Genomic DNA, 22,953 nt, shown 5'->3' with positions numbered 1-22,953 from the left:
ACATCCCCTTAGAGTACAGCTTTCAGTTCTCTAAGAAAAATGGTTTTCTCTGTCAGATCATAAATAGCAGCCAGTGAACAGGTGACACGTGGCACAGCAGCTCTTAAACAGGGTGTGTGTTTGGAAGGTCCATCTCAAAACCATTTTATTGATTGGCTGTAAGTGATGCACTGACACGTTAAGCTAACTCATTTTGGCGTGTGGCATTGGTGGGTTGTATTTTTTTTTAATTGCTTCTCTCGCAGTCTGAAAAGGGCTTGTATTGGATTGATTGTGTCTGAAAGAACAACAGGCCTCCAAGGGTCTTTTTAGAAATCCCAGCAGGCGTCTTTGATAGGCCTGGAGGTCCGGAATTCATCCACGGAACGGATGCAGCATGGGCAGAGGTGATGCAAAGTTCCCCATGCTGCGCCGCTGTTGTCCTTCAGTGTGTGGCTGGAGACAGAAGCTCTAGGGGAGAGAGGGCAACCACTGGCTTCTTTGCTGAACTTGTCTATAAGGTTGCCAGTGGTGATGGATTTTAGAGCGTGGTCACCTGTCCCCTGAGAACCGGACTGAGACCTTCAACATGGCTCACAGGAGAAGTCACTGAACAGCCCCTTGTTTAAAAAAATACTCAACAGCAGAGTTCCAAACCACAGCACTTAAACTAATGTAGGCTGTTCGTGGATGGGAGCATTGCTGTAGCCTACTGGAGTGTTGTTCTTATGCAGGGGAGGGGGCTCTCAGATGGCCACAGCTTTTGTTCCCTGCCGTCCTGGGCTGGCTTGGGGTGGCTGGTGGCCCAGAAGCCTGCAGTCAAACTCAAAACAGATCAGCACAGTTTACAGTACTCTCCTCCTGACTGTAGCATGAACAATGATGACTCCAGTTCCCATAACTGTATATGCTGGGCATGCTTACAACCTTGCAGAGGTGCCTGGGTACTTCCCCCTCTCGTATGGAAAGGGTTATGTTGATTGAAAAGCTTTTTCTTTCCCCTGAAGGTCACGTTCAGTCCCATTTGTGGTACCCTCACAGCTGGGTGTGGCTGACTGCTGCTCAGATTTTTGGCTTGTTGTTTGCTTCTCACAAGCCAGAGGAACTTGTTAACAAATGGAATGAGAGGAAGGCAGGCAAGAGCAAAAAAACCATGGTGGAGCCAGCAGCGACCAGGTTCTTCACAGATGAGCTGGATAAAAAGGTAAGGATGTTCCTGCTGATTCCCTCCCCGGAGCCAGTGTCTGTCGCCTGGCTGGTGTTTCTGATTGTCGCAATGCAAAGTAGCATTAGTTGCTGGTCTCCCATTTGTGTTTAAAGTTTGGACGCTCTCCACTGCTCTGTATTGATTGTTGGCAGGCTTCTCCCATAGGATTGCAGACTGCCTCCCTTAGGTCTCGCCCTCATCAGCAAAAAGGCTCCCATGAAGATCAGTATCTCTGAGCAAGAATTCTAGCCCGTCTAAGTGTTTGGGCCTCCCATTAGCCTTTGGGAACTGTCTCTGTAGGATGGTAAAGTAACCCCTTGGGCTACATCATCATCCTGCATGTTCCCTGTTATGTAAAGAATTCCAACTTCCTTTTCTCTCCACAGATGAAGGAACTTGCTTTAGCGTTCTGTCACCAGCTGCAGTCCAAGTTCCTGGATCAGTCTCTGGGAGAGCAGGTACGAGTCTGAGTAGGTTTCAAACTGCTGGGGGTATAGACCAAACTATGGGATAATCCACTATCCCTACAGAAAGCGTGAGTGCTCTTGGCTAGAAAGCGGAACACTTTCTATGTGCCATAGAAATGGTGAACGTTGAGGCGAAGATAAAATATCGCCAGAGAACCAGATTCTCTGGTCAGCTGAGATCAGCACTTATGCAAACGGCCTAGTGGAAAATTCTGTGCGGAGGAACTTTCTGTTGATGTAAATCTGCCAGCCGTAGCGCTGCCTCTACCCACCTGAGCTGCCCTGTCACATCTAGCGTGAGAGGCAGAGGAGGCCTAGCAGCGCGTGGAGGCTGTATGCTGGAGTGGGGCTCCGTGATACCAGGTCCTTCATCGGCAGAAGGTTCCTGAGCTCCCAGGGCTGTCCTGTGCAGCCCTCACATGGTGGGCTGGGCATCTCTGAATCATGGAGCTACAACCAGCTTCCCTGCAGCCAGCTCAACTCACTCCCCCCTTGCAAGTACAGCTCAGACAGGGTGGAGAATCGAAGCCTGCCTGCTTGCTGTGAACCGATCCTTCTGCACTCAGCTTGAGCTATATGGCTGAGCTGAAGTTCTGATGTCCGTTGGAATTGGCTTAGATCCACCCAGTGCGAGCCAGATTCTGCTCTAGGTTGGGCAGGCCACAAGGAGCACTCCCACTGCAGGTCCTGGCTAGACACAGAGCCTGCTCCCTCTGAGCACTGCTATGGACGCTAGCCATCTCCAGGGGAAGAATGTGGGCATGACCATAGCATCTCCACCAGCTCCCAGGGCAGCCTCTGGAAGGGCGCTGGAGATAACTCTCTGATATGTGCTATGGCATAATTCTGAACTGTTTGGCCTTAATACATTTTCCTCTCAAAGGGCCTGATCCCAAAGCCCACTGAAGTCCATGGGAATTTTCCATTGGCTTCTATGGTCTTTGGATTGGGCCCAAAGGGGGATGTCCGTATTCTAAAACTTGCAAAACTTGCTCTGCTGTGTGCAGCGGTCTACATGAATTGCACTCCCTTGGGTTTGATAATCCCAACCTCTTTAAAACCTCTCACCTGCCTTCTTCATGCCCCAGGGTCCGTACTGGCCACTCAATTGGTTTTTCTTTTCACTGTTGAAGGTTATAAAGAACTTGTTGTTTGTGGCCAGAGTTCTCTACCTTCTGGTCCCAGATTCAGAGGAAGGGGAGGAGACCAAAGATTATGAAATGGGAGGGCAGGAGGATGCTTCTGAAGACGAAGGTGAAAAGGCAGCATCTGCTCAGGAAGAGAAGGAAGGCGAAGCAGAAGAGAAAAGCAGACCAGCCACAGTGTTGTGGGTGATGAAAAGACTCTCTCTGATGGCAAAGCGAGAAGCAGCATATTCCCCTAAAAACCCTGTGAAGGTAAGAACTGTGTTGTTCCTCCCTCCATTTGACAGCATTGGGAGCTGCTCGGTGGAAAGCCTACCAATGTTGTCCTTTAGCCCCTCAGAAACTAGCTTGGGGTGCCTGCTGGGAGGCAGGTGCTGGAGGTGGGTGCTAGGCTAAGGAGGAATAAAAGTTTCTGAGTAGCGAGAGATGATGGAGCTTGCTGCTGTAGAGAGTCCCTGTTCTGTTTCTCTGCTCTGCCTTCCCTCCCTCTGCTTCCTGCTCTGCCTTCTTTCCCCACCCCTGCTCCTTTCATTCCCAGGCCTCCACCTTCTCTACATTAGTGTTTTTTAACTTTGAATGAATTGGTCAGGCAGGATGCTCCACGAATGTTTGTTCTTTATGCTGGGAGCCATGTGTGTCCTGGAACAAATGCTCAGTGTCCAGACAGGTATGTAGGGGAAAGTTCCATCTTCCTCTTTCTGCCTGGGGTGCTCCCATGCAGCACCAGAACACACCCTCTCTCCCTTAGCCAGGGTCACAAGTGTTACCTTCCCCACCGGTCCGCTGCCACACAGCTCATGGTGACAGTTTGGTAGGGCAGAGGTTCTCAGACTGTGGTCTGTGGCCCACAAGCTCCGTACAGGTGGGCCGTGGGCAGTTCCCTCTAAGGTGTGCACCTGGGCAGAAGCATATGAGAGAATGAAGGGCCACCCACCTGTGTGGCTCCACTATTGAGGTGCATGGACCAGATGCTGAGAAATAGGGGGTACATGGAGGGGGGAATTTGGGATGTGCAGGGCTGCGGTGGGGAGAGAAAGAGGTGACTTTCCTGGGCTGCAGCTGCTGGGGAGAGACGCCCCAGCTTGGGGGCTGCTGCAGCAGAGGAGAGGGCACATCTATCCCCTTAGAAAGGTAAGACTACTGCTATTAAAATAGGAGTTGTGCGCTTTTATTTGTAGAACAAAAAATGTTTATTACGTTTTTTTTATATCTAGCGCTTTTATCCAAAGCACTTTACAATAGTTAGCTAATGGTACAAACAACTTTTGGAAAGTTCATTAAGTGGTCCGCCGAGACCCTCAACAATTTTCAGGTAGTCTGTGAAAAAAAGGTTTGAGAACCAGAGCTGTGGGTTTTTTTCCCTTCCAGTCTCTCATTTCTGGCATGTCTGTACTTTCAGAGAACTTGCATCTTTAAGTTCCTTGGAGCTGTAGCAGTGGATCTTGGGAAAGACAGGATCAAGCCATACCTTCCAACAATCATCACCCCTCTGCACAGAGAGCTGAGTAGCACCTACGCAGAACAAGGTAAGTGCCAAACCCCACTAAGGAAATGGCACTGGCTCTGTTCTGCTTTGCACTGTCCATGCAGACAGCCCCAATCCAAACACCCTCTGTCATTCACACCCAGATGCCTTCATTCAGGGAGTGGAAGCTAAAGCATATATGGATAGTGCAGCAGAGGAGCTTTAGATGGGGAAAGCAGTGATGCAGGTGAGAACATGAGATGGAAGAAGGGGACTCATGCAGAGGGAAAGGTGATATAACCAGACTGACCGACAAAGATGGTGACCATGAGGTGTGGCGCACACACAGAGCTACGATGGGGAGTTGGGAAATAGGCAAGCTTATTACAAATATGAAGCGCTAAGATCTGGAGGCAGGAGTACACTTCTTGAAGTGTATGAAAGGTTCCTTAGTTGTTTCTGCCCTTGTTAGCTGTTTCCCCCTCCCATGACACTCCTGAATAAGTACTGTCCATTGTGGCTCACTGAAAAATGGCCAAAAAAAGACAGTGCAACTCCTGTTTAACACGTTCCTGAACACTGCTTAATGTGCAATTCATTTCTACAGGAAACATGCTGTCTGGGGGTAAGTTCCAATGTTACATGCAGGTTAGGCCATTGGAAAATAAGCATCAAAGACAAATTTTCACTTTTAGAGTGTGTGTTCATGCAAATAGAAGAGAAATCAGTAATGTACAAGCAGAGTCCTCTAAGTAAACTGTTTCAGAATGAGGACTTAAGAAGTCATCTCTTTATTTTACTAGATCCAACACTGAAGAACCTATCCCAGGAAATCATAGAACTGCTCAAGAAATTAGTTGGCCTGGAGACCTTTTCACTTGCCTTTGCTTCTGTGCAGAAACAGGCTAGTCAGAAGAGGGCTATCAGGAAAAAACAGAGAGCACTGCAGGTAAGACTTTATTCTCAACTCTGATTGCCCTTTTAGTAGAAAACAATACTAGAAATTTTAAAGGCAGCACCTTACTTCAGAGGTGCTTGATCAGAAAGATTTTTTTAAAGGGACAATGTCTGCTTTAAACATCACCATATTCTTGAAAAGCACAAAATTAATTTCTGCTTTTTATTAGACTGTAGCGAACCCTGACATTGCTGCCAGGAAGAAGCTGAAGAAACATAAGAATAAAATAGAAGCAAGGAAGAGGAAAATAGAATTCCTGCGCCCTGGCTACAAGGCAAAGAAACCAAGAAGCCATGCGCTCAAAGACTTAGCAATGGTGGAATGAAACATACTTGGAAACAGCTGTATGGTCATGTATATATTTGACGCATAAACCTGATTGTGCAGTACTGGAGGACTCTACTTGCTGAGATATTCAGAGCACTGAATTTCTTTCCAACACCTAACACAGGGTAGAGAGCTACAGCCTCTCAGTATTTTTTTTTTACATGAGTTCAATCTTAATGTATTTAAATTGTAATTAATTGTAAAGTCTGCACAGATCTTATGTAAAAACCATCAAGCTGTTTGCTCTCCTTTCATGCAGAGAATGCAACAGGCTGACTTGCCATGCATGAGTAAAATATGAAACACATGAATGTACAGTTTAATATACTAAGACTGTGCATTTTTCTAATTAAATATGCTTGAAAGCACCTGTTCAGTTTTCCACCCTGATCTTTCAGGTATGCTGCGCACATGAAATCTACCATAAAAAGCCGTGCGAGTCCCTTAAATATTCTCTGGGTTAAGGATGAATACAGAGAATAGCGGTAACAGCAGAGTTAGTGTTCCACTTATTTACAGCAGAAGGCAGCTACATCCAATACTCTGGTAGTTACAAGGGCAGTTGATAATCACTTAACTTTGCAATGTGACCATAGAAAGGAGCAAGGTTCTGCCAACTACCAAGTTGCCAAGGGGGAGAACTACTCCTAACACAAAGAGAAGGAAGCTACTTCACCCATCCCCAACTTGAAATGGTGCAAAGTAGGGTAATGAGCACTCCTGTAGTCTGGACATCACATTAAATACCTTGTGTGCACAGCTACAGGGAGTTTATCACTTACCTAAGGTAACATTCAGTCCTAGCCTCTAAGACTGAGCAATAGTAACATTTGTGGGACAGCATCTTTGAAAAATATTTTATCTGCTCAAACAAAAACTTGCTACCATCATGTGTTAAAATACAAAAAACCCTGCACTTGCTTCAAATCTGGAAGACTGCTAGATATATCCTGCAGCTGAGATTCCAGCTCTGAACATCTAGATACTAATTTCTAAAGTAGACTTTCCTCATCTCCAGGGGGGCTTTTCAACTCATGACTAAGAAGTGGGGATGATCTATGAGAGTGAGCACTAATGCTCCGTTGAGTTTCTAACAGCACTCTAAAGTAGCTCAAAACAGGTGACAGGCTTCAAGTGGGGGACATGCACATAACAGAAATATTTAGACTTCAAAGATTTTAGTGTTTACATGAATAAAATAGGTGATGCTACTAAAATTCATAACAAAAATTTATTTTAACCTGTCAGTCTATTGTCAATTAAGTCTTCCATACAAATTAACATAAGTACATACCATAACAAAGGAGAGCAAGGAAGGAGTATTTTAATATAATACAGACAGACATTCAGTTGGTTCAGTGTATGTTTACAAGACAAGTCAGCTCCCTTTACAACAGTCAATTCCCTCAGTTCTATTTACAGTACGTGGCATTAACTTGCTTGACGAAAGGGATGCTTGGATGTGTTTAACCATCATGTGGCAAGGTTGTTTTTACTGCCGGTTCTTCAAGGCCTCCACCAACCTAAGGAAAAAATTAAGCGAGTTTATTTACTGAAGACTCCATTTCCCATATGCTGAGAAGTTGTGCATGCTGCCCTGGAATAATCATGTAGCCTATGGGCTCATGCTTTGTTCACTTGGAAAAAAAGTTAAAATTAGCACCAAAAATATCCAATGTTAGATCCTTTTGAGGAACATTATAACAGCATTAGTTATCAAGACTTGAGTTAAACAGTTACCATTCCATTGCCTCATCAAGCCCAGTGCCTTTGGTTGCAGAGGTTTTGAAAATCTGCCACTTTTTGTCCTTCAGAGCTGGTAGGCCAAGTGAGTTTGCCATTTCTGTGGGAGTCATGGCCTGCTCCATGTCCTGTTTGTTTGCAAACACCACTAAAATGGCTTTTTTCAGCTCTTCTTCCTAAAAAAGAAATCTATGCAAGTAACTCTATATTCTTCCCCTGACCTCAAGAGAATTTAAAGCAAACTACAGGTTTATTCAATGTAGAGAAAACTTCAGTTTTCAGTCTTTATATACAGTAAATCCTTCAAAAGTAAAAGTTAGACTTACTGGTAAACCTAAACTAAAATTTGATGCCGTTTCCCTTAGAAAGCAGTTTCAAACAAACAGACTGTTTTACAGAATACTTTAAATCCAAGTATAGATTTTTATCATTCATTGGGCCAACAAAGATATTCAAAGTTTATTAAATTAGGGCACAATTCTGCCACCCTTGCATCATAAGATACTAAATTTCATAAGTAATCCTATTAAAATCACTGATATCACTAAGTTTAAGGCTGGCAGAACTGGACCTTGAATAATGACAAAGCACTAAGAAGCTATGCTAGTAACAGATTATATTCAGGCTAGTGCCCACACAAAGGCTTATCTGAACTGGCATTAAACATATTGCAAATATTCTGCAGTCAAAAGCTTTGTACAATAACTCCTCACTTAATGTCATCCCAGTTAACATTGTTACGTTGCTGATCAATTAGAGAACATGCTTGTTGAAAGTTGTGCAGTGCTCCCTTGTAACATTGGTTGGCAGAGCTCCCTGCTTTGTCCACTGCTTGCAGAAAGAGCAGCCTATTGGAGCTAGCTGGTGGGGGCTTGGAACCAGGGTGGACCAGCAACCCCCTTAAGTTCGCGGTGCGGCAGCAGTTCAGCTGTCCCTCTCCCCCAGCTGCAGTGTGCTGCTCCTGCCCTCTCCCTTGGAGCTGCTCTCAGGAGCCTCCTGCTTGCTGGGGGGGGGGGGGGGAAGAGGGGTGCTATTGTTAGGGTGTCTGCTGCCCCCCACTCCTGTACCTCATCTCCACAGAGTGGGACGGGAGTCATGACAGGGTCCCAATGGAGGGAACTTGCTGATCTACTTAAAAGACAGCGTACTTAGAGTGGGGTCAGCATACTTAAAGGGGCAATACACGACTCTCTCTGCCATGATGTGTCTCCTTCCTCCATTCCTGCTGCCTTGTAGGGTGTGAGGCTATATTAACAATGTGTTAACCCTTGAGGGTTGAGCCAAATGCTAGTTCATCGTTTAGCAGGAAGGCATTCCCTGGGAAATATCCCTCCTGCTTCCATGCTCTGACTTCACCACCTCAACCAAGCTTCACAATCATCATTATTGTGTACACTATTAAACTGTTTATATTATGAGAGAGTCTTTTGTCTGGCAAAAAAAATTTTCCTGGAACCAACCCCTCCATTTACATTATGGGGAAATTGGATTCCTTTAACAATTTCACTTAAAGTTGCATTTTTCAGGAACATAACTACAACGTTAAGTGAAGAGTTACTGTAATATGCTACTTCCTTCCTAAGGATGTAAGACAACTTGATTCCAAGCAGAGTTCATTGTCGTAGGTGCTGGTTTGTTTTAAGAAGAAAGATCTGCAATTAGTATCTTAATTATCTAAACGGCATCTTTGTTTTCTTACCTCCAACATAGCAACAAGTTCTGATTTTGAAATGCCAATTCTGTCTCGATCACAGCTGTCTACTACATAAATGACTGCATCTGTATTTGAATAGTAACACCGCCAATATGGCCTAGAAAAGAACAGGCTAGTTTAGTTCACATAAAGTTTAGTTTTACTAAGTGAAAGGAACCCAACACAATGGCAATTATAACAATGTGATGGCCAATGCTTGGAAAAAAAAAAACTTGCTCAGGGAGAGTCAAGTTGTCCCCACCAGGTAAGTGGCCTAAAAGGCAACTAGTATCTTAAAAGGGGAGGAAAGGAGCAGACCACTCCAAACACTATTACTCAAAGAAGAAGGGAGTAAAACTACTTGTGGACAACTATTTATTGGCAGAATGAAGATGTGCCAAAGTTAAGTTCATTGTTTTGAGGGGCAGTGCTACAGATATTTCAGCTAAGTGTTTCTAAGCCCTGTCTTTTACCATGAAAACTCCAATTAAGCTTTAAATAAAGTTTCACAAAACTAGTTGTGCAAAAAGCATCTGCCGTGGATTTTGCTATTAAGGCAAAAAAATTAAAGCAAACAAAAAATAAGACCTGATTTGATCCTTCAAACTGACTAGTAACTAACTAGGTTCCCAATTAAATCTTCATTTTAGAAGAATTGTGCCTACTGAAGTATTTTATTCAGGATCAAAAGTGAGGTTGGCATCTGAGGAAAGTAGTTCTTGATCTTTAGCAACTAAAGTTTGTAAAAGTCTATTTTTGAAAGAAGCACGGCAAACAAGATTCCACAAAAGGCTATCTACTGCAAGAGATGACCACATTCCCAAGGTTGTACTATATCATTACTCATTAAAATTTTCAAAGGAATTTGTTACCCATTCCTAAATTTAACATTACGGCTGTCAAAAAGTAATTGTGCAATTAATCATGCTGTTAAACAATAGGATACCATTTATTTAAATATTTTTGGGTGTTTTCTACATTTTCAAATATATTAATTTCAATTACAACACAATACAAAGTGTACAGTACTCTGATTACAAGTATTTGCACTGTAAAAAAAAGAAATAGTATTTTTCAATTCACCTATCACAAGTATTGTAGTGCAGTCTCTCCATAATGAAAGTTGAACCCACAAATGTAGAATTATGTACAAAAACTGCATTCAAAAACAAAATGCAAAACTTCAGAGCCCTCAAGTCCACTCAGTCCCACTTCTTGTTCAGCCAATCGCATAAACAAGTTTGTTTACACCTGCAGGAGAATGCTGCCCACTTGTTCACAATGTCACCTGAAAGTGAGAACTGGTGTTCTCATGGCACTGTTGTAGCCACTGGCATCACAAGACATCCACGTGCCAGATGCGCCAAAGACTCATGTCCCCTCATGCCTCAACCACCATTCCAGAAGACATGCGTCCATGCTGACAACGGGTTCCGCTCTATAACAATCCAAAGCAGTGCAGTCCGATACATGTACATTTTCATTATCTGAGTCAGGCACCAGCAGCAGAAGGTTGATTCTCTTTTTTGGTGGTTTGGGTTCTGTAGTTTCTGCATCGGACTATTGCTCTTTTCAGACTTTGGAAAGCATGCTCCACACCTCGTCCCTCTCAGATTTTGGAAGGCACTTCAGATTCTTAAACCTTGGGTCAAGTGCTGTAGCTATCTTTAGAAATCTCACATTGGTACCTTCTTTGTGTTTTGTCAAATCTACAGTGAGAGTGTTCTTAAAATGAAGAACATGTGCTGGGTCATCATCCGAGACTGCTGGGTCATCATCCGAGACTGCTATAACATGAAATATATTGCAGAATGTGGGTAAAACACAGTAGGAGACATTGAACTCCTCAGGGGAGAATTGTGTCACAAATTTAATTAACGCATTTTTTTTTAAATGAGCATCATCAGCATGAAAGCATGTCCTCTGGAATGGTGGCCAAAGAATGAAGAGGCATACGAATGTTCAGCAAAGCTGGCATGCAAATACGCAACGCCAGCAACAAAAGTGCCATGCAAATGCCGGCGCTCACTTTCTGGTGATATTGCAAACAAGAAAAAGGCAGCATTATCTCCTGCAAATGCAAACAAACTTGTTAGTCTTAGCGATTGTCTGAACAAGAAGTAGGACTGAGTGGACCTGCAGGCTCCAAAGTTCCACATTGTTCTGTTTTTGAGTGCAATTATATAACATTCCCCTCCCACAAAATCTACATTTGTAAGTTGCACCTTCGCCACAAAGATTGCACTACAGTGCTAGTATGAGGCAAACTAAAAAATACTATTTCCCCTGTTTACAAGTATTTGCACTGTAAAAATGATCAAATATACACTTTGATTTCAATTACAACACAGAATACAATATATATGCAAATGTAGAAAAACATCCAAAATATTTAATAAATTTCAATTGGTATTCTATTGTTTAACAGTGCAATTAAAACAGCGATTAATTTTTTTGAGTTAATTGCGATTAATCGACAGCCCTATTTATCATTTTAGCCTAACATGCTAAAATGTCGAGATATTTTCAAAGATGCATGGAAATAAAGCTAAGCATAACCAGCTTCTATTATCTCAACACTGCATAGATTAGTAGAAAAAATTTAAAGACCTTATTTCCTTAACATTTTTATTTGCATGCAGATAAAGTTTCTGTATTTTGTATCAGAAAATTCGATTGCAAAGTTTAATGTATTTAGCCAAACCAAACCTAAGAACATTCCATACAACCACTATCCCCTCATAACTGGAATGCTTCTAAAAATCAAATTTATGGGCTTGATGTTCAGAAGTACAGAGCACCCAAGATTCCCACCAAAGTTCTATGTTGTCAGCACTTCTGAATATCAGGTCCCAGGCGTTCATTCCAATTGGTTATGCCGTATCAGTCTCAGTAATGTGAAATTTCTTACCTGATACTTGTCTGTCCTCCCAAGTCCCAGACTTGAAACTTTAGATTCTTGTATGTTACTGTCTCAACATTGAAACCAATTGCTGAAATATATAGAGAGAGACTACCTTAGTGCTGCTCTTGGGGAAGAACATTCCAGCAAGAGAGGAGCTGTAATACATTCCAACTTCAGCTAGAATCTTTAATCCTCACAAGTACAATTAACGCCTACACAGCTAGTTAAGTCCATACTTCTTCATAGATCATGTTACTAGCTGCTTTTTTTATGATCAAATAAATGCACTATGCTTTGACTGAGATAAAATGCAGTATTTTAAAAGAAATAAAAGTAACTTTTAAAAAATTTGTGGAGTTACAAAAGTACATATATGGTTGTTTTAAATAAGGATGCTGTTTATAACAAAAGCTTAGGCCCAGGGACCCCTGCTTTCCCTGTGAGAATGAACGTAAACAGAGCAAAAATGAATTTAGCACAACTTTCTCTTTCCTGTCTAGAGAATTTGATGTGTAGACAAACAGAGCCTTCAGAGAGTTCATGTTAAAGATACATTTGAGAGCTTGACTTTGCTGGACTGCCATCATTAATGCTATAACAAGAACCTACCAAACTTATGGTAACAAAATTCAGATGTGTGGCTAAACACTTTAGTTTGTAGTTAGCAGCATTAAATACTTTCTCAGTGTAGCTGCATATGGGAAGACACACAAACAAGGATACATGAGGTTCCAGCAACTTCTAAAGATCACCGATTAACTAAACCAAACCTTGTGCATGCACACTTCATAAACAAAGAAAGTGTATGTATTAGATCTTCACTGGATCAGTTAGTCTTTAGAGAAGCACTTACTGGGGATGGTGGTAACAACTTCACCAACTTGTAGCCTGTACAGAATTGTTGTTTTTCCTGCCCCATCTAGTCCCAAGATTAAGATTCTCATCTCCCGAGTGCCAAACAAACTGGAAAAGATAGTGGAAAAAAAGCCACCTAAAAACAGAACAGAAACAAAATTTCAGTACCATGTTACAGTAGCACTAACACTAAGAAGTCAGAGAGCTTTGACAACGTGTCCTATTGAACACCAGGAAGTATATCTGCTTTAAAAATATCCACTAGTCTGAACTACTAGATTGTTCCCTTCAGGGGAAGTGAAAACAGCTCAAGCTGTTGATTAGTTACATACCTGCCAGCTCAATCACACCTACCCCTTCCTGTTCTCCAAAAGTTTGACCTCAGTCAGCAAGATCAGGTGTCAGAAGCAATTTTTCCTGCTGTTAGTTCACTATCTGCCAGTAGAGAAGCAAATGCTTATTCCTTTTTCTATTGCCCTCTATGTTTCTGGTGCACTAAATTACACAGGGACCTTCAAAACCTGATGTTAGAAAGGAAATTAAGTTCTCCTTCAGTATGACCCACCCACACGTACACTTACTAGTTTAATAGGGTACATGCTGTATAGTCTGATATATGCTAACTGAGGCCAGGTCTACACTATAATCTTACATCACTATAACTGCGTCACTCAGGGGTCTGAAAAAATTCACACCCTTGCAATGCAGTTATACCGACCTAACCCCCTGCTGTAGACAGCGCTATGTTGACAAGAGAAGCTCAACAGGTGGAGACAATGCTGTCAATGAGACATAGCTATTCCTTCTTGCGGAGGTTAATTAACTACACCGATGGAAGCAGCTCTCCTGTCAGCGGAACAGTGTCTTCACTGAAGCACTACAACGGTGCCGCTGCACTGCTGCAGTGTTTTAAGTGTAGCCATGTCTTTAATGTTAAAGATTATGAAAGTGTACTGACAATAAACGTATACAAACAGGTGTCTAACCCACATTCAGAAGTGTTGACCTAGGCTGGGACAGGAATAGGAAAAGGGTGGCTGAACAGACAGATTGTTAAGCGACAGCTTCAACTGTCTTCATTTCCACTGTAGAGAGAAACAGTACAATACTGCAAACTAGCGTAGATGTTAATGACCTGACTTCCTTTTCAAGACAAGTCTTTTAATCCACGTGGAATACATTCTAGACAGTTGTTAGTTTAAATTCAGAGCTTTAAAGAGATGGGCTAGGTTCAAAATTTGACGTTATAGGCGACACCTCTAAATCAAATTAATGAGAAACTTTACATCAAACTGTTACGATTAGAATAGGCATGCTTGTAGGACCAAAGAGTGCACCACCCAAGCTGAGTTTTGTTACACAAGCGATAAAACTATTTTTGAAGTGAGGCCTTAGTTCATAACTCCATTCCAGTTAACTTTGTGTCAATCGTCTAATGTGTAACATCCTTATTTGGTATTCCACATCCAATCTGTCCGGCAGTCTGTTTGCTGCTCGCTATATAACTAGCATATCTACGAGATAATTCTTTCCCCTTAACTTTACAAGCCTGACAATAAGAAGTTTTGGGTGGATGGGACATGTCCTCCTGCAACCTGTCAACAATTTTGCAAATATCCTGCCTAAAAAGAGATCAGATCACAATATTCTAGATGTGGTACATAAAGGGACACCACCAATTTAAAGTTACTATTCTATTTGAAAATTATTTTACCTACTATATTTATAACACCTAATACTAGAATTGGAAGTTGTGAGAAATAGTATAGCCAGTTTCCCCTTTTATTTATGTGGGTCTCAAAGTGGTTGTCAAAACACAAAGTGGTAGGAAAATAAAAGGGGCAGGATGAGGTAACAAAAAGCTTTAAATCTAATTTTATTTCCAGTTGATATTGCTTACGTGTCCAGCCCAAAATGATTTCATCAACTCCAAGGCCAGAAGGGGTCACTGGTATCACATGATCTGACCTACTGTACAACACAGACCACAGAACTTCCCCAATATAATTCCTAGATCTTTCAGTGAAAACATCCAATCTGGATTTAAAAATTGTCAGTGAGGACAAACCCCCACAACCCTTGGTAAATTGATCCAGCAGTTAATTACCCTCACTGTTAAAAATCTACACCTTCTAATTTCAATTTATCTAGTTTCAATTTCCAGCTGGTCTTGCTATACCTTTCTCTGCTAGATTGAAGATCACATTATCAAATATTTGTTCCCCATGTAGGTACTTATAGACTGTAATCAAGTCACCACTTAACCTTTTCTTTGTTAAGCCAAATAGACTGAGCTCAAGTCTCTCACTACGAGGCATGTTTTCTAACCCTTTAATCATTCTTGGGGCTCTTCCCTGAATCCTCTCCAATTTCATTCTTCTTGAATTGTGGGCATCAGATCTAAACACAGTAATTCCAGTAGTAGTTACACCCCAGTGCCAAATGCAGAGGTAAAATAACCTGTCCGCTCCTATCTGAGACTCCTGGTCAAGCACCCAAGGATTACATTAGCTCTTTTGGCCACCATGATGCACTGCAAACTCATGTTCAGCTGATTATTCGCTAGAACCCCCAAATCTTCAGAGTCCCTACTTTCCAGGACAGGCCCGCATCCTGTAAATATACCCTACATTCTTTGTTCCTAGATGTGTACATTTGCATTTAGCTGTATTAAAACATACACTAATAGCTTGTACCAAGCCATCCAAATCGTTCTGTATAGTGACCTGTCCTCTTCATTATTTACCACTCTCCCAATATGTGTATCATCTGAAAACTTTATCAATCATGAATTTATGTTTTCCTCCAGGTCACTGATAATCATGTTAAATAGCATAGGGCCAAGAGCCAATCCCTAGAGGGCCCCACTAGAAATACACCCACTTTGAGGAAGTGTGATCAACAGAAAAGCAAGGTTGATCGGAAACTGCTTCACAACCAGAGATACTACTGTTTGTGGTTAATGATTGCTGTGTCTGCATAAATCCTACTAGATTCTATTTCAGTCCAATATATCCATCTCAGATTCTCTTTGTATTTTTACACCCATAGTATCAAATATTGAGTTGATAGCTCTAGTAGAGTCATCAACACTTTGAAGAACATTCCTGGTGTTCAGTTGTACAGAGCAGAACATATAAAGCTGCATTTAACTTTGTTTTCCTTCAAATAGATGCCGTACTGCATTAGGTAAATGGCAATGTCTCAAGTATGGTTTCGAAGAACTATCAGATGAAGTTACTTGAGAGATCAGCAGAGACTGTGGCACTGGGACTAGACAGGGAGATTACAGCACTTTACACCCATCGTGACAAAGGAGCTTTGTATCATTATCCCCATTTTAACGGATAGGAAAATGGAGGCACAGGTAAGGAACTGACTTGGCCAGGTCACCCTGTAAAGTGGTGGTAGAGCTGGGAACTGAACCCATGGCTCCGGGTCCCAGTCCACTCAGTGCCCCAGCCACTGAGCCTCCCTGACAAACTTCTGGTTGCGGGTGCAGCCTCTGGCCCAGCTTTACCTTTGTAGCGCCCTTACATCGGTTTTCCCAAAGGCCGTTGTAAAGACACGACCGGCGTTTAAGCGGGCGCGTCGGCCGCTGCTGGGGGCTCCGGGAAGGGAAGCTCTGCCTGCTCCCCCCGACCCTCGCCAGGGACCGCGCCCTGAAGTAGCGACAATGGCACAGTCCGCCACGGCACCGACCCACGCAGTCGCCTCGGCCGGGCCGGGACTTCCCACTCCCCTCCTCTCTCCCCTGCCGGCGCCAAGGGCGGGGGGGGGGTGACCCGACTCCCCGCCCCCGAGCAGCAGCGCGGCCCGGGCCCCCGCCCGGCACTGTGGGGCCGAGTCTCGCGCCGCCCGGCAAAGCGCCAGCAAGACCCGTCCCCGCAGCCCCCCGGTCCTCACCCATGGTGCCGCCGCCGCCGCCGCCGCCGCCACCAGCTTCCACGTCGACTCAGTCGCTCCTGCTGCGGGAAGTAAACGAGGCGCCGCCCGCAGCCTCCCACTTTCGGCACAGAGTCGAGATTTAGCCAGTTGGAGGCGGTGGGGGAGGGGCCCCGTGGCCCCGCCGCTGACGGGGGCAGGGGGTCGAGCGCGCGCAGGGTTCCCTAATCCCGCGGGCCAGGGACGCTCCTCCGCCCGGGTTTCTTCCCACCAACGCGAAGCGACGAATCTGCGGCTGCGGACCCGGGCGCTAGAGCCGCTGCGAAGTGCCGAGGAGGGGAGGGGTGACTCGGCGCAAATGGGGCGTGGCCTGCTAGCGGGAAGGGGCGGAGCTACCCACGTTCCTCCTCCTCCTCCACTTGCCGCTAGAAGCCCGGAGGGTTGTAACGAGCCGGGAAGGCTCCGGGCCTCAGCGCTGCCCCCGGCCCAAGGGGGGGAGCGGTGCAGGGCGCAGCACGTCCCCCTTTAGGCATGGTTCACAGGCAGGGGGTAGGGAACAGCTTTACAGTCATACCCACCCAGTCTTTGCAACCCTGCCTTCAGCCCCCACTTTTTACTCAGGACAGTCAGAAGCAGGGCTAGTGCCTTGCACCCTCTTACAATCCTGTGTCAGAACAAGGGGACGAAAGGACTGAAAGACAAAACATTAAGCAGGGAAGGACCCACTCTGAATTTGGTCTACTGCCTTCAAAGCCCTGGAAGGGTACAACAGAAGCGTGGAGAGGGTTGGTTTTTTTTTTTTTTTTTGAAGTGTAATTTTGCAAACAGTATTTATACTACTGTGCATCCTGCCAGGACTGTTGTTCTGTCCTCCACCGTACACCTCAAAAAGCTGCAAAGCAGAAGAGAATCTATTCTCCCATCCCTCAGCTCATACTATAAACAGTACCATATACATTGCCTCCTCTGAACAAATATTACTGGGTTATTGGGTTAGAGGTCTAATACCAAGTGAGATGAATCAAAATTGCTGAGGACAGATTTACCACTCTGCTTGCCTTTCTTATGAAGCAGATATTCCTCTGTACACAAGCATCCATGTCAGCAAAATGTATAACCTAGTGAAAGTGTGCTAGTTACACAGTAGATACAGAATAGTAAGGTACAATAACTGTACAAGACCAAAAGGAAGCTTTAAAGAAGTTATTTTCCAGAGGAGTTGCATCACCCTAATGCAATATAACACATTTTTTTAAAAAATCACAAAAGAGGGATTTATTCAACAAATGGTCCTTTAAAAGAATAAAATCTAAAGAATACTGTGCAACCCACTTAAACATGTATTATAGCCACATCCCCTCATTTAACCATTTTTAAGATATTGAGCCATTCAATACCAAAATCTTCACTAATATTCATTAGGTTATTAATACCAGTTACTGCTACTTACACTTATTTCCCTCATTTATTAGCAGCAAGAATTCCAGTTAATTAAGCTGAAATGTTTATTGCACTGGAGTATATGAACAATATGTTTACAGCTTAATAAACATCATAGAAAAGCTTAGATATTAACTAATTACAAGCCATGTATTTTTTCACAGCTATTCATGTTATTCTTTTTTTAAACAGGACAAAACTAGAGCATATATGAAACAAAAAGTAAAACAAAACCCACTGCCTTTCTGCCCCTGCATGGGTTTTAAAAAAATGACATCTCTTTCCAAGATGTCTCAGTAGTGTAAACATGGAAGTTTAACTAATTTGATCAAATAACTATGGACACAGGTTAAAATGAATTGTTCATTTTTTTCATTTAGGTCATTCCTGAAATTGCTATGATTGGTCAGTGTAGTGTTAGGCTTGCAGCCCAGAAAATGCTGCTATATATTTGTACAGCACTAACAGTGCGGTAGGTGCTCTACAGACACTTATTTTCATAAGGTTCCCTGACCTAAAGAGTTTCTAATCTAAATAACATAATTACTGTTGATTTGGGACATAAGAATATTATTAATATGGGTGCATTTATCAGGCTTGTTAAATATGGGCAGGGTGGCCAGATATAAAAGAGGAAAAATGGATGCATGCCTCTGTTTTTTAACTGAGAGAACAAAGAGGAATGGTTTCAGATAATGCATACTATAGGTCCTTGGGCAATAGGGTCTACTATTTTATAAAACATGGTAAAAATGTGGCAGATTATTACAAAATGTATTATCCAAAGAGTAAACCAGAATTTGAAAAGTTATAGCACCACCTATTTATGTTGGTGTAGTAGACAGTATGTTAATTTCATTGGCATTCAGAAGTCCTGACCCAATAGGGAACTATTATTGGCAAAAATTAAAGAATTCCCTTAATCTGTTCTTGAAGTACTGAACAAATACTAGTCCGTTATCATATCACAGTTTTCCAAGGTGCAGTAAAGTACATTAAGCCAGCAGATTTCCAGAATTATAGTTTTGCATTCTCTTCACAGGGAGTCCTGTTCACTTACTTTCTTCATTTTGTGGGGATAAGATAGGTGTGTGTATGAGGAAGAGAAGGGAAATTGGTTGAGAATCACCAAGACGTCACTAAAGAATAAACAATTTGTATCTAACACTATTCTGTCAAAACCACTAATAACCACAAATTGAAAGACTGGACCATAAAATAATCCCAGCCAGACAAATATACCAATCTACTGTACAACACAAACTGATGACAAAGGGAGCAATTATTAATTGTGATTAATAAAAAATACTAGGCAATGGAAATTTAGAAAAGACAGAACTCACCTGCAAATGTGAACAGTCTGCGGTAAAAACAATATATGGAAAGTATTAAAGAGTTCCAATGGCAATGTATACCAGAGTTGATTTACTATTCTTCTCTGTGTAAAAGATGATTTTGGTATTTCTTTTTCCTCTTATGGGCCAAACACAATGTTCAAGTCTGCTTCCTCTTTTGTCACAAATTTCATTCTGTCCCTTATGTATCTTTATGCCCAATTCCTGGCACGCTAGCAAATAGGAATGAACCCCAAAGGAGGCCTAAGATGTAGAACAAGCCACATAGGAGGAGCCAGTGAATAGACCTCAGCTTTTCCAATCACATTTCCCAGCATGGGTCAGCCTCCCCCCACATACTTCCCCATTTCCTCAGCACCTAGAATCGTACAAATGCACATATATACATTCATGTCTGTTGGAAGGGAACAAGACAAGAAGTGAACAGAAGCCGACTAGTCACTAGATGGAATAATGGCCTTCCACCAAGCAATCTATTCTGAGAAGGACACACATATCTTGTCCTCAAGAACTGGACCAAGAAATTCACATTTCCATTAAGCGGGTGATCCACAGCGTGGAGGAAGCATCAGTGAGAACACCATAAATGGGGCCAGGCAGTTTTGCATTTCTTTCAAATCATCACATGGATGTGTGCAGATTTCCCAAATACAAAACTCGAGATTCTTGTTAAATTTTCCATTGTATTTCCAGTGTATTCTGTCTATTCTCTTACAGTGACCATAACGCATCTTTTAAAAAAATCCTTTATTTTTCCTGTGAGGATGGCAGTACGCAAGAAAGAATACACAAAACTGATTAATTAGTGATATGAAAAAAAGGTAACAAAATATTTTTGGCCATAATTTAGAAAAGGTAGGTTCTATAAAATCTGAGTTTAGGCAGTTTGCCCTGGTTTGTTACTTGTGGAGGCAGGTAGCATGAGGAGGAGTCTTTTAGGTCCTTGATACCCTTAGTAGACCACGGATGCGTCTGACAAGTGCTTGAATGAAAGTATAGCGTGACCGGACTTTCGAGTATAACCCTTCAATATCAAGGAGCTTCTTCTGCAGAGATTCACCAAAGCTGTTGGTGGCTTCAATCTGAAGCTGAGGAAGAGAAGAAATTTAGTGAAATGGACAGTGGTGTCTAGTCCTCTTGTTAAAGGAGGTCTTTTCATCATTAATCACCACCAATCACCCTTACCCATGCCACACCCTCTTCCATTGCTTCAAGCCCCCTCTTAGAAGAATATAAATATGGCTGGGGGGGGAAATCTAGTTTGGCAAATATTAAACAGATCCTTATGTCTGTCCATCTGAATCATACACTGGAAAGTATTTCTGTGGAGGGTTTTCTGGTGAAGTACTTAACATTTTAAAACACATGTATATGTTTTGACTTCAAAAATACTACTTGTGTGCTGCAATCTAAGCACATGCATGTTTGGCAAATCAGAGCCTTAGAGTTATATAACTTGACTTCTTAAATTAAGGAATTGTAGTAGAGATTTGCCCTTATATAACAAAAATCTATGTATTGAAAAACATGTTTTGTTATTACTGATGGAAAAGGCTATTTTTAAAAAGAGCTGAATTCGAGACATTGTAGGACGTTATTGTATATATTCTCTTGAGTGGTTGGGTATAGCCACAAAAGCATATGCACCTTATTTTACAACTCTTGTATACTGTTAATCGTGATTGAAACAAAAAGTTTTTAATTTCCTTATTTGCACACAAACATCAAGGCTTTATGTTCACATAGTTCTGAGAATAGATCATTAGTTAACCTATGCTGGTTTTGCTAGCTGTACCTCCAAAGAGCACAAATTATTTTAGGTTCTACATAAGCAGTGGCAATTTCTTAGCTACATCATAGTCAGCTCCCCTTTCTCTCTCTTTACTATGGTCCATCTGCAGCTGACCAAAAATGAACAGCTGCAGCAACACACAAAACTAGGAACCCTGTCTTCAATACACATCCTTCAAGGACAACTGACAATTTATTTCAGAAGCAAATTATTAAACAGCTGCAGTTTATTAGTCTAATTTACAAGAGAATAAGAAAAATATTTTTTTCAGTAATTTGGACCTTGGTATTTCATTTGCAATGTTCTAGATTTTGTGCATTAACATGGCTGTGTGCAGGATTCAAAAATACATGTATAGCTGTGCAACTGATACTTTTTGAAAAATCGTGTTACACCCTATTTGTAGTTCAACTAAGCATTTAGCAGCTAGGTATCGCAGATCACTCTTAAACATGGAAGCTATAGACAGACTGCTGACAATAACTGCATGTTAGCAACACATCAGGTATGCCGTAATTAAGAATATTTTATCTGCTGCATCTCACCTGATCTAGGTCATGCTGGCTCACTCGATTCTTCCCATTTCTGAAATCCAAGTTAGGCTCCAAACTGAAGGAATCTTGGAATACAATTCACAAATTTAAATTCTTAATTCCACCTGCTGGTGAATACCATATATGTGCAGGTATGAAGCAAGATTAACACAACAAATGCCTATTTTGTACATAACAGAAAGTTAAACAAGGATGAAGAGAAAAATCACAATTGATCTTTCTTGACCTATTGATGAATTCTCTCTCAACCATTAGTGTAGTAACTTCATATAGCCCTGGATTACACAACATGGCATGGTCAACAACAATAACCTCCCCGTATTATCTTTCCTTCCCTGACTTTTTTCCCTTCCTCACCAAATCCACTGGTGAGTTAATACTGTATCAAGTTAAAAATACTTTTAGAAAACAAATGTCCTTACATCTGTTCTTAATATCACCTTCAATTATTACATTTGAAAATTTTTTTAAAAATATGTAATTTACTTTTCACCATTATTACTTACTTTTTCAATTTCACTCTGTTTGACCAACAGAAACAAGACTTGTTTCTAGACAAAACTCATTTTTTACTTCTCATCCACTACTACAATGCAGCAATATTTGGGCTGCAAATACTGCATGGGTATGTTTAAATGCAAACAAAAACCTTTTATTACAAATAAATTAGTCAAACGTTATTAATGTTAAGTTTCGTAAAAATCTATTTTAGAAAACCTAAATTTTGATGTTCAATCTCTTGATATTGCCAGATATTTTTATGTTTAATTTACAAACTAATGTAAAGGCACCTTAGGGTTTGAGAAATGTTACCTTGTAGCCTTCTGCTCTTAAATGGAGTCCTGGAGGCCAGCAGCGAATCTTGGGAATCAGTAGGGGTGCAATGCAATAGATAGTATTCCAGGTGACGCCAAAGAATAAAGAGGCATGTTTCTATGATATCTGTAGACATGCTCAGTGAAGGAGACTAAAGTTAATTTATGCTGATTTTAGATTGTAGCCCTTTTAGAGGTTTCAAAAGAAAGCTCTGATGTTGCAAAACTTCCATGCATGTTTAACTCCGTGCACGTGAGTAGTGATTGCAATCGGCCTATTCATATGGGTAAAGTTAAGCATGTGTTTGCAAGACTGGGGACCAAGGTGTCTGTTTCTTGGGGACTGAAATGACTCTGATAGACAGCTC

General features: G+C 42.0%; 3 protein-coding genes across 10 annotated transcripts in view; 1 reads left to right on the top strand and 2 right to left on the bottom strand.

The window, feature by feature from the left end:
* UTP20 (UTP20 small subunit processome component) overlaps positions 1-5,916 on the top strand; it is an 82,169-nt gene extending 76,253 nt beyond the window's left edge. For 2 of the 3 annotated variants that reach the window (XM_073327390.1, XM_073327389.1), the window contains exons 57-62: positions 987-1,183; positions 1,573-1,644; positions 2,787-3,050; positions 4,198-4,324; positions 5,067-5,212; positions 5,391-5,916. In XM_073327390.1, the coding sequence (XP_073183491.1) occupies positions 987-1,183; positions 1,573-1,644; positions 2,787-3,050; positions 4,198-4,324; positions 5,067-5,212; positions 5,391-5,546 (962 nt within the window). In that variant the 3' untranslated portion in view covers positions 5,547-5,916. The remainder of the gene's footprint in view (positions 1-986; positions 1,184-1,572; positions 1,645-2,786; positions 3,051-4,197; positions 4,325-5,066; positions 5,213-5,390) is intronic. The other variant, XM_073327391.1, reaches the window with a different exon arrangement.
* Positions 5,917-6,765: 849 nt separating this feature from the next.
* Positions 6,766-16,946, bottom strand: ARL1 (ARF like GTPase 1). 2 transcript variants are annotated; one of them, XM_073327398.1, is made up of 6 exons: positions 16,651-16,946; positions 12,743-12,880; positions 11,896-11,977; positions 8,991-9,102; positions 7,289-7,467; positions 6,766-7,071 (listed from the first exon to the last, which is right to left on the bottom strand). In XM_073327398.1, the coding sequence occupies exons 1-6, from the start codon at positions 16,652-16,654 to the stop codon at positions 7,041-7,043; spliced, it is 546 nt and encodes a 181-aa protein (XP_073183499.1). In that variant the 5' UTR covers positions 16,655-16,946; the 3' UTR covers positions 6,766-7,040. The 2 variants fall into 2 exon arrangements, with proteins under 2 accessions (XP_073183499.1, XP_073183500.1); XM_073327399.1 differs by lacking the exon at positions 16,651-16,946 and adding an exon at positions 16,265-16,455.
* A 2,469-nt stretch (positions 16,947-19,415) lies between these two features.
* NUP205 (nucleoporin 205) overlaps positions 19,416-22,953 on the bottom strand; it is a 76,239-nt gene continuing 72,701 nt past the window's right edge. For 4 of the 5 annotated variants that reach the window (XM_073327394.1, XM_073327392.1, XM_073327395.1 and 1 more), the window contains 3 exons: positions 22,584-22,712; positions 21,762-21,835; positions 19,416-20,512 (listed from right to left, as the gene is read on the bottom strand). In XM_073327394.1, coding sequence (XP_073183495.1) covers positions 20,360-20,512; positions 21,762-21,835; positions 22,584-22,712 — 356 coding nt within the window. In that variant the 3' untranslated portion in view covers positions 19,416-20,359. Of the gene's footprint in view, positions 20,513-21,761; positions 21,836-22,583; positions 22,713-22,953 lie in introns of those variants that run through there. The other variant, XM_073327396.1, reaches the window with a different exon arrangement.

Source organism: Lepidochelys kempii, chromosome 1 (assembly GCF_965140265.1).
Source record: "Lepidochelys kempii isolate rLepKem1 chromosome 1, rLepKem1.hap2, whole genome shotgun sequence".
NCBI lineage: Eukaryota > Metazoa > Chordata > Testudines > Cheloniidae > Lepidochelys > Lepidochelys kempii.
Note: the sequence above shows the minus strand (reverse complement) of the source record. Positions and strands in the feature narration are given on the sequence as shown.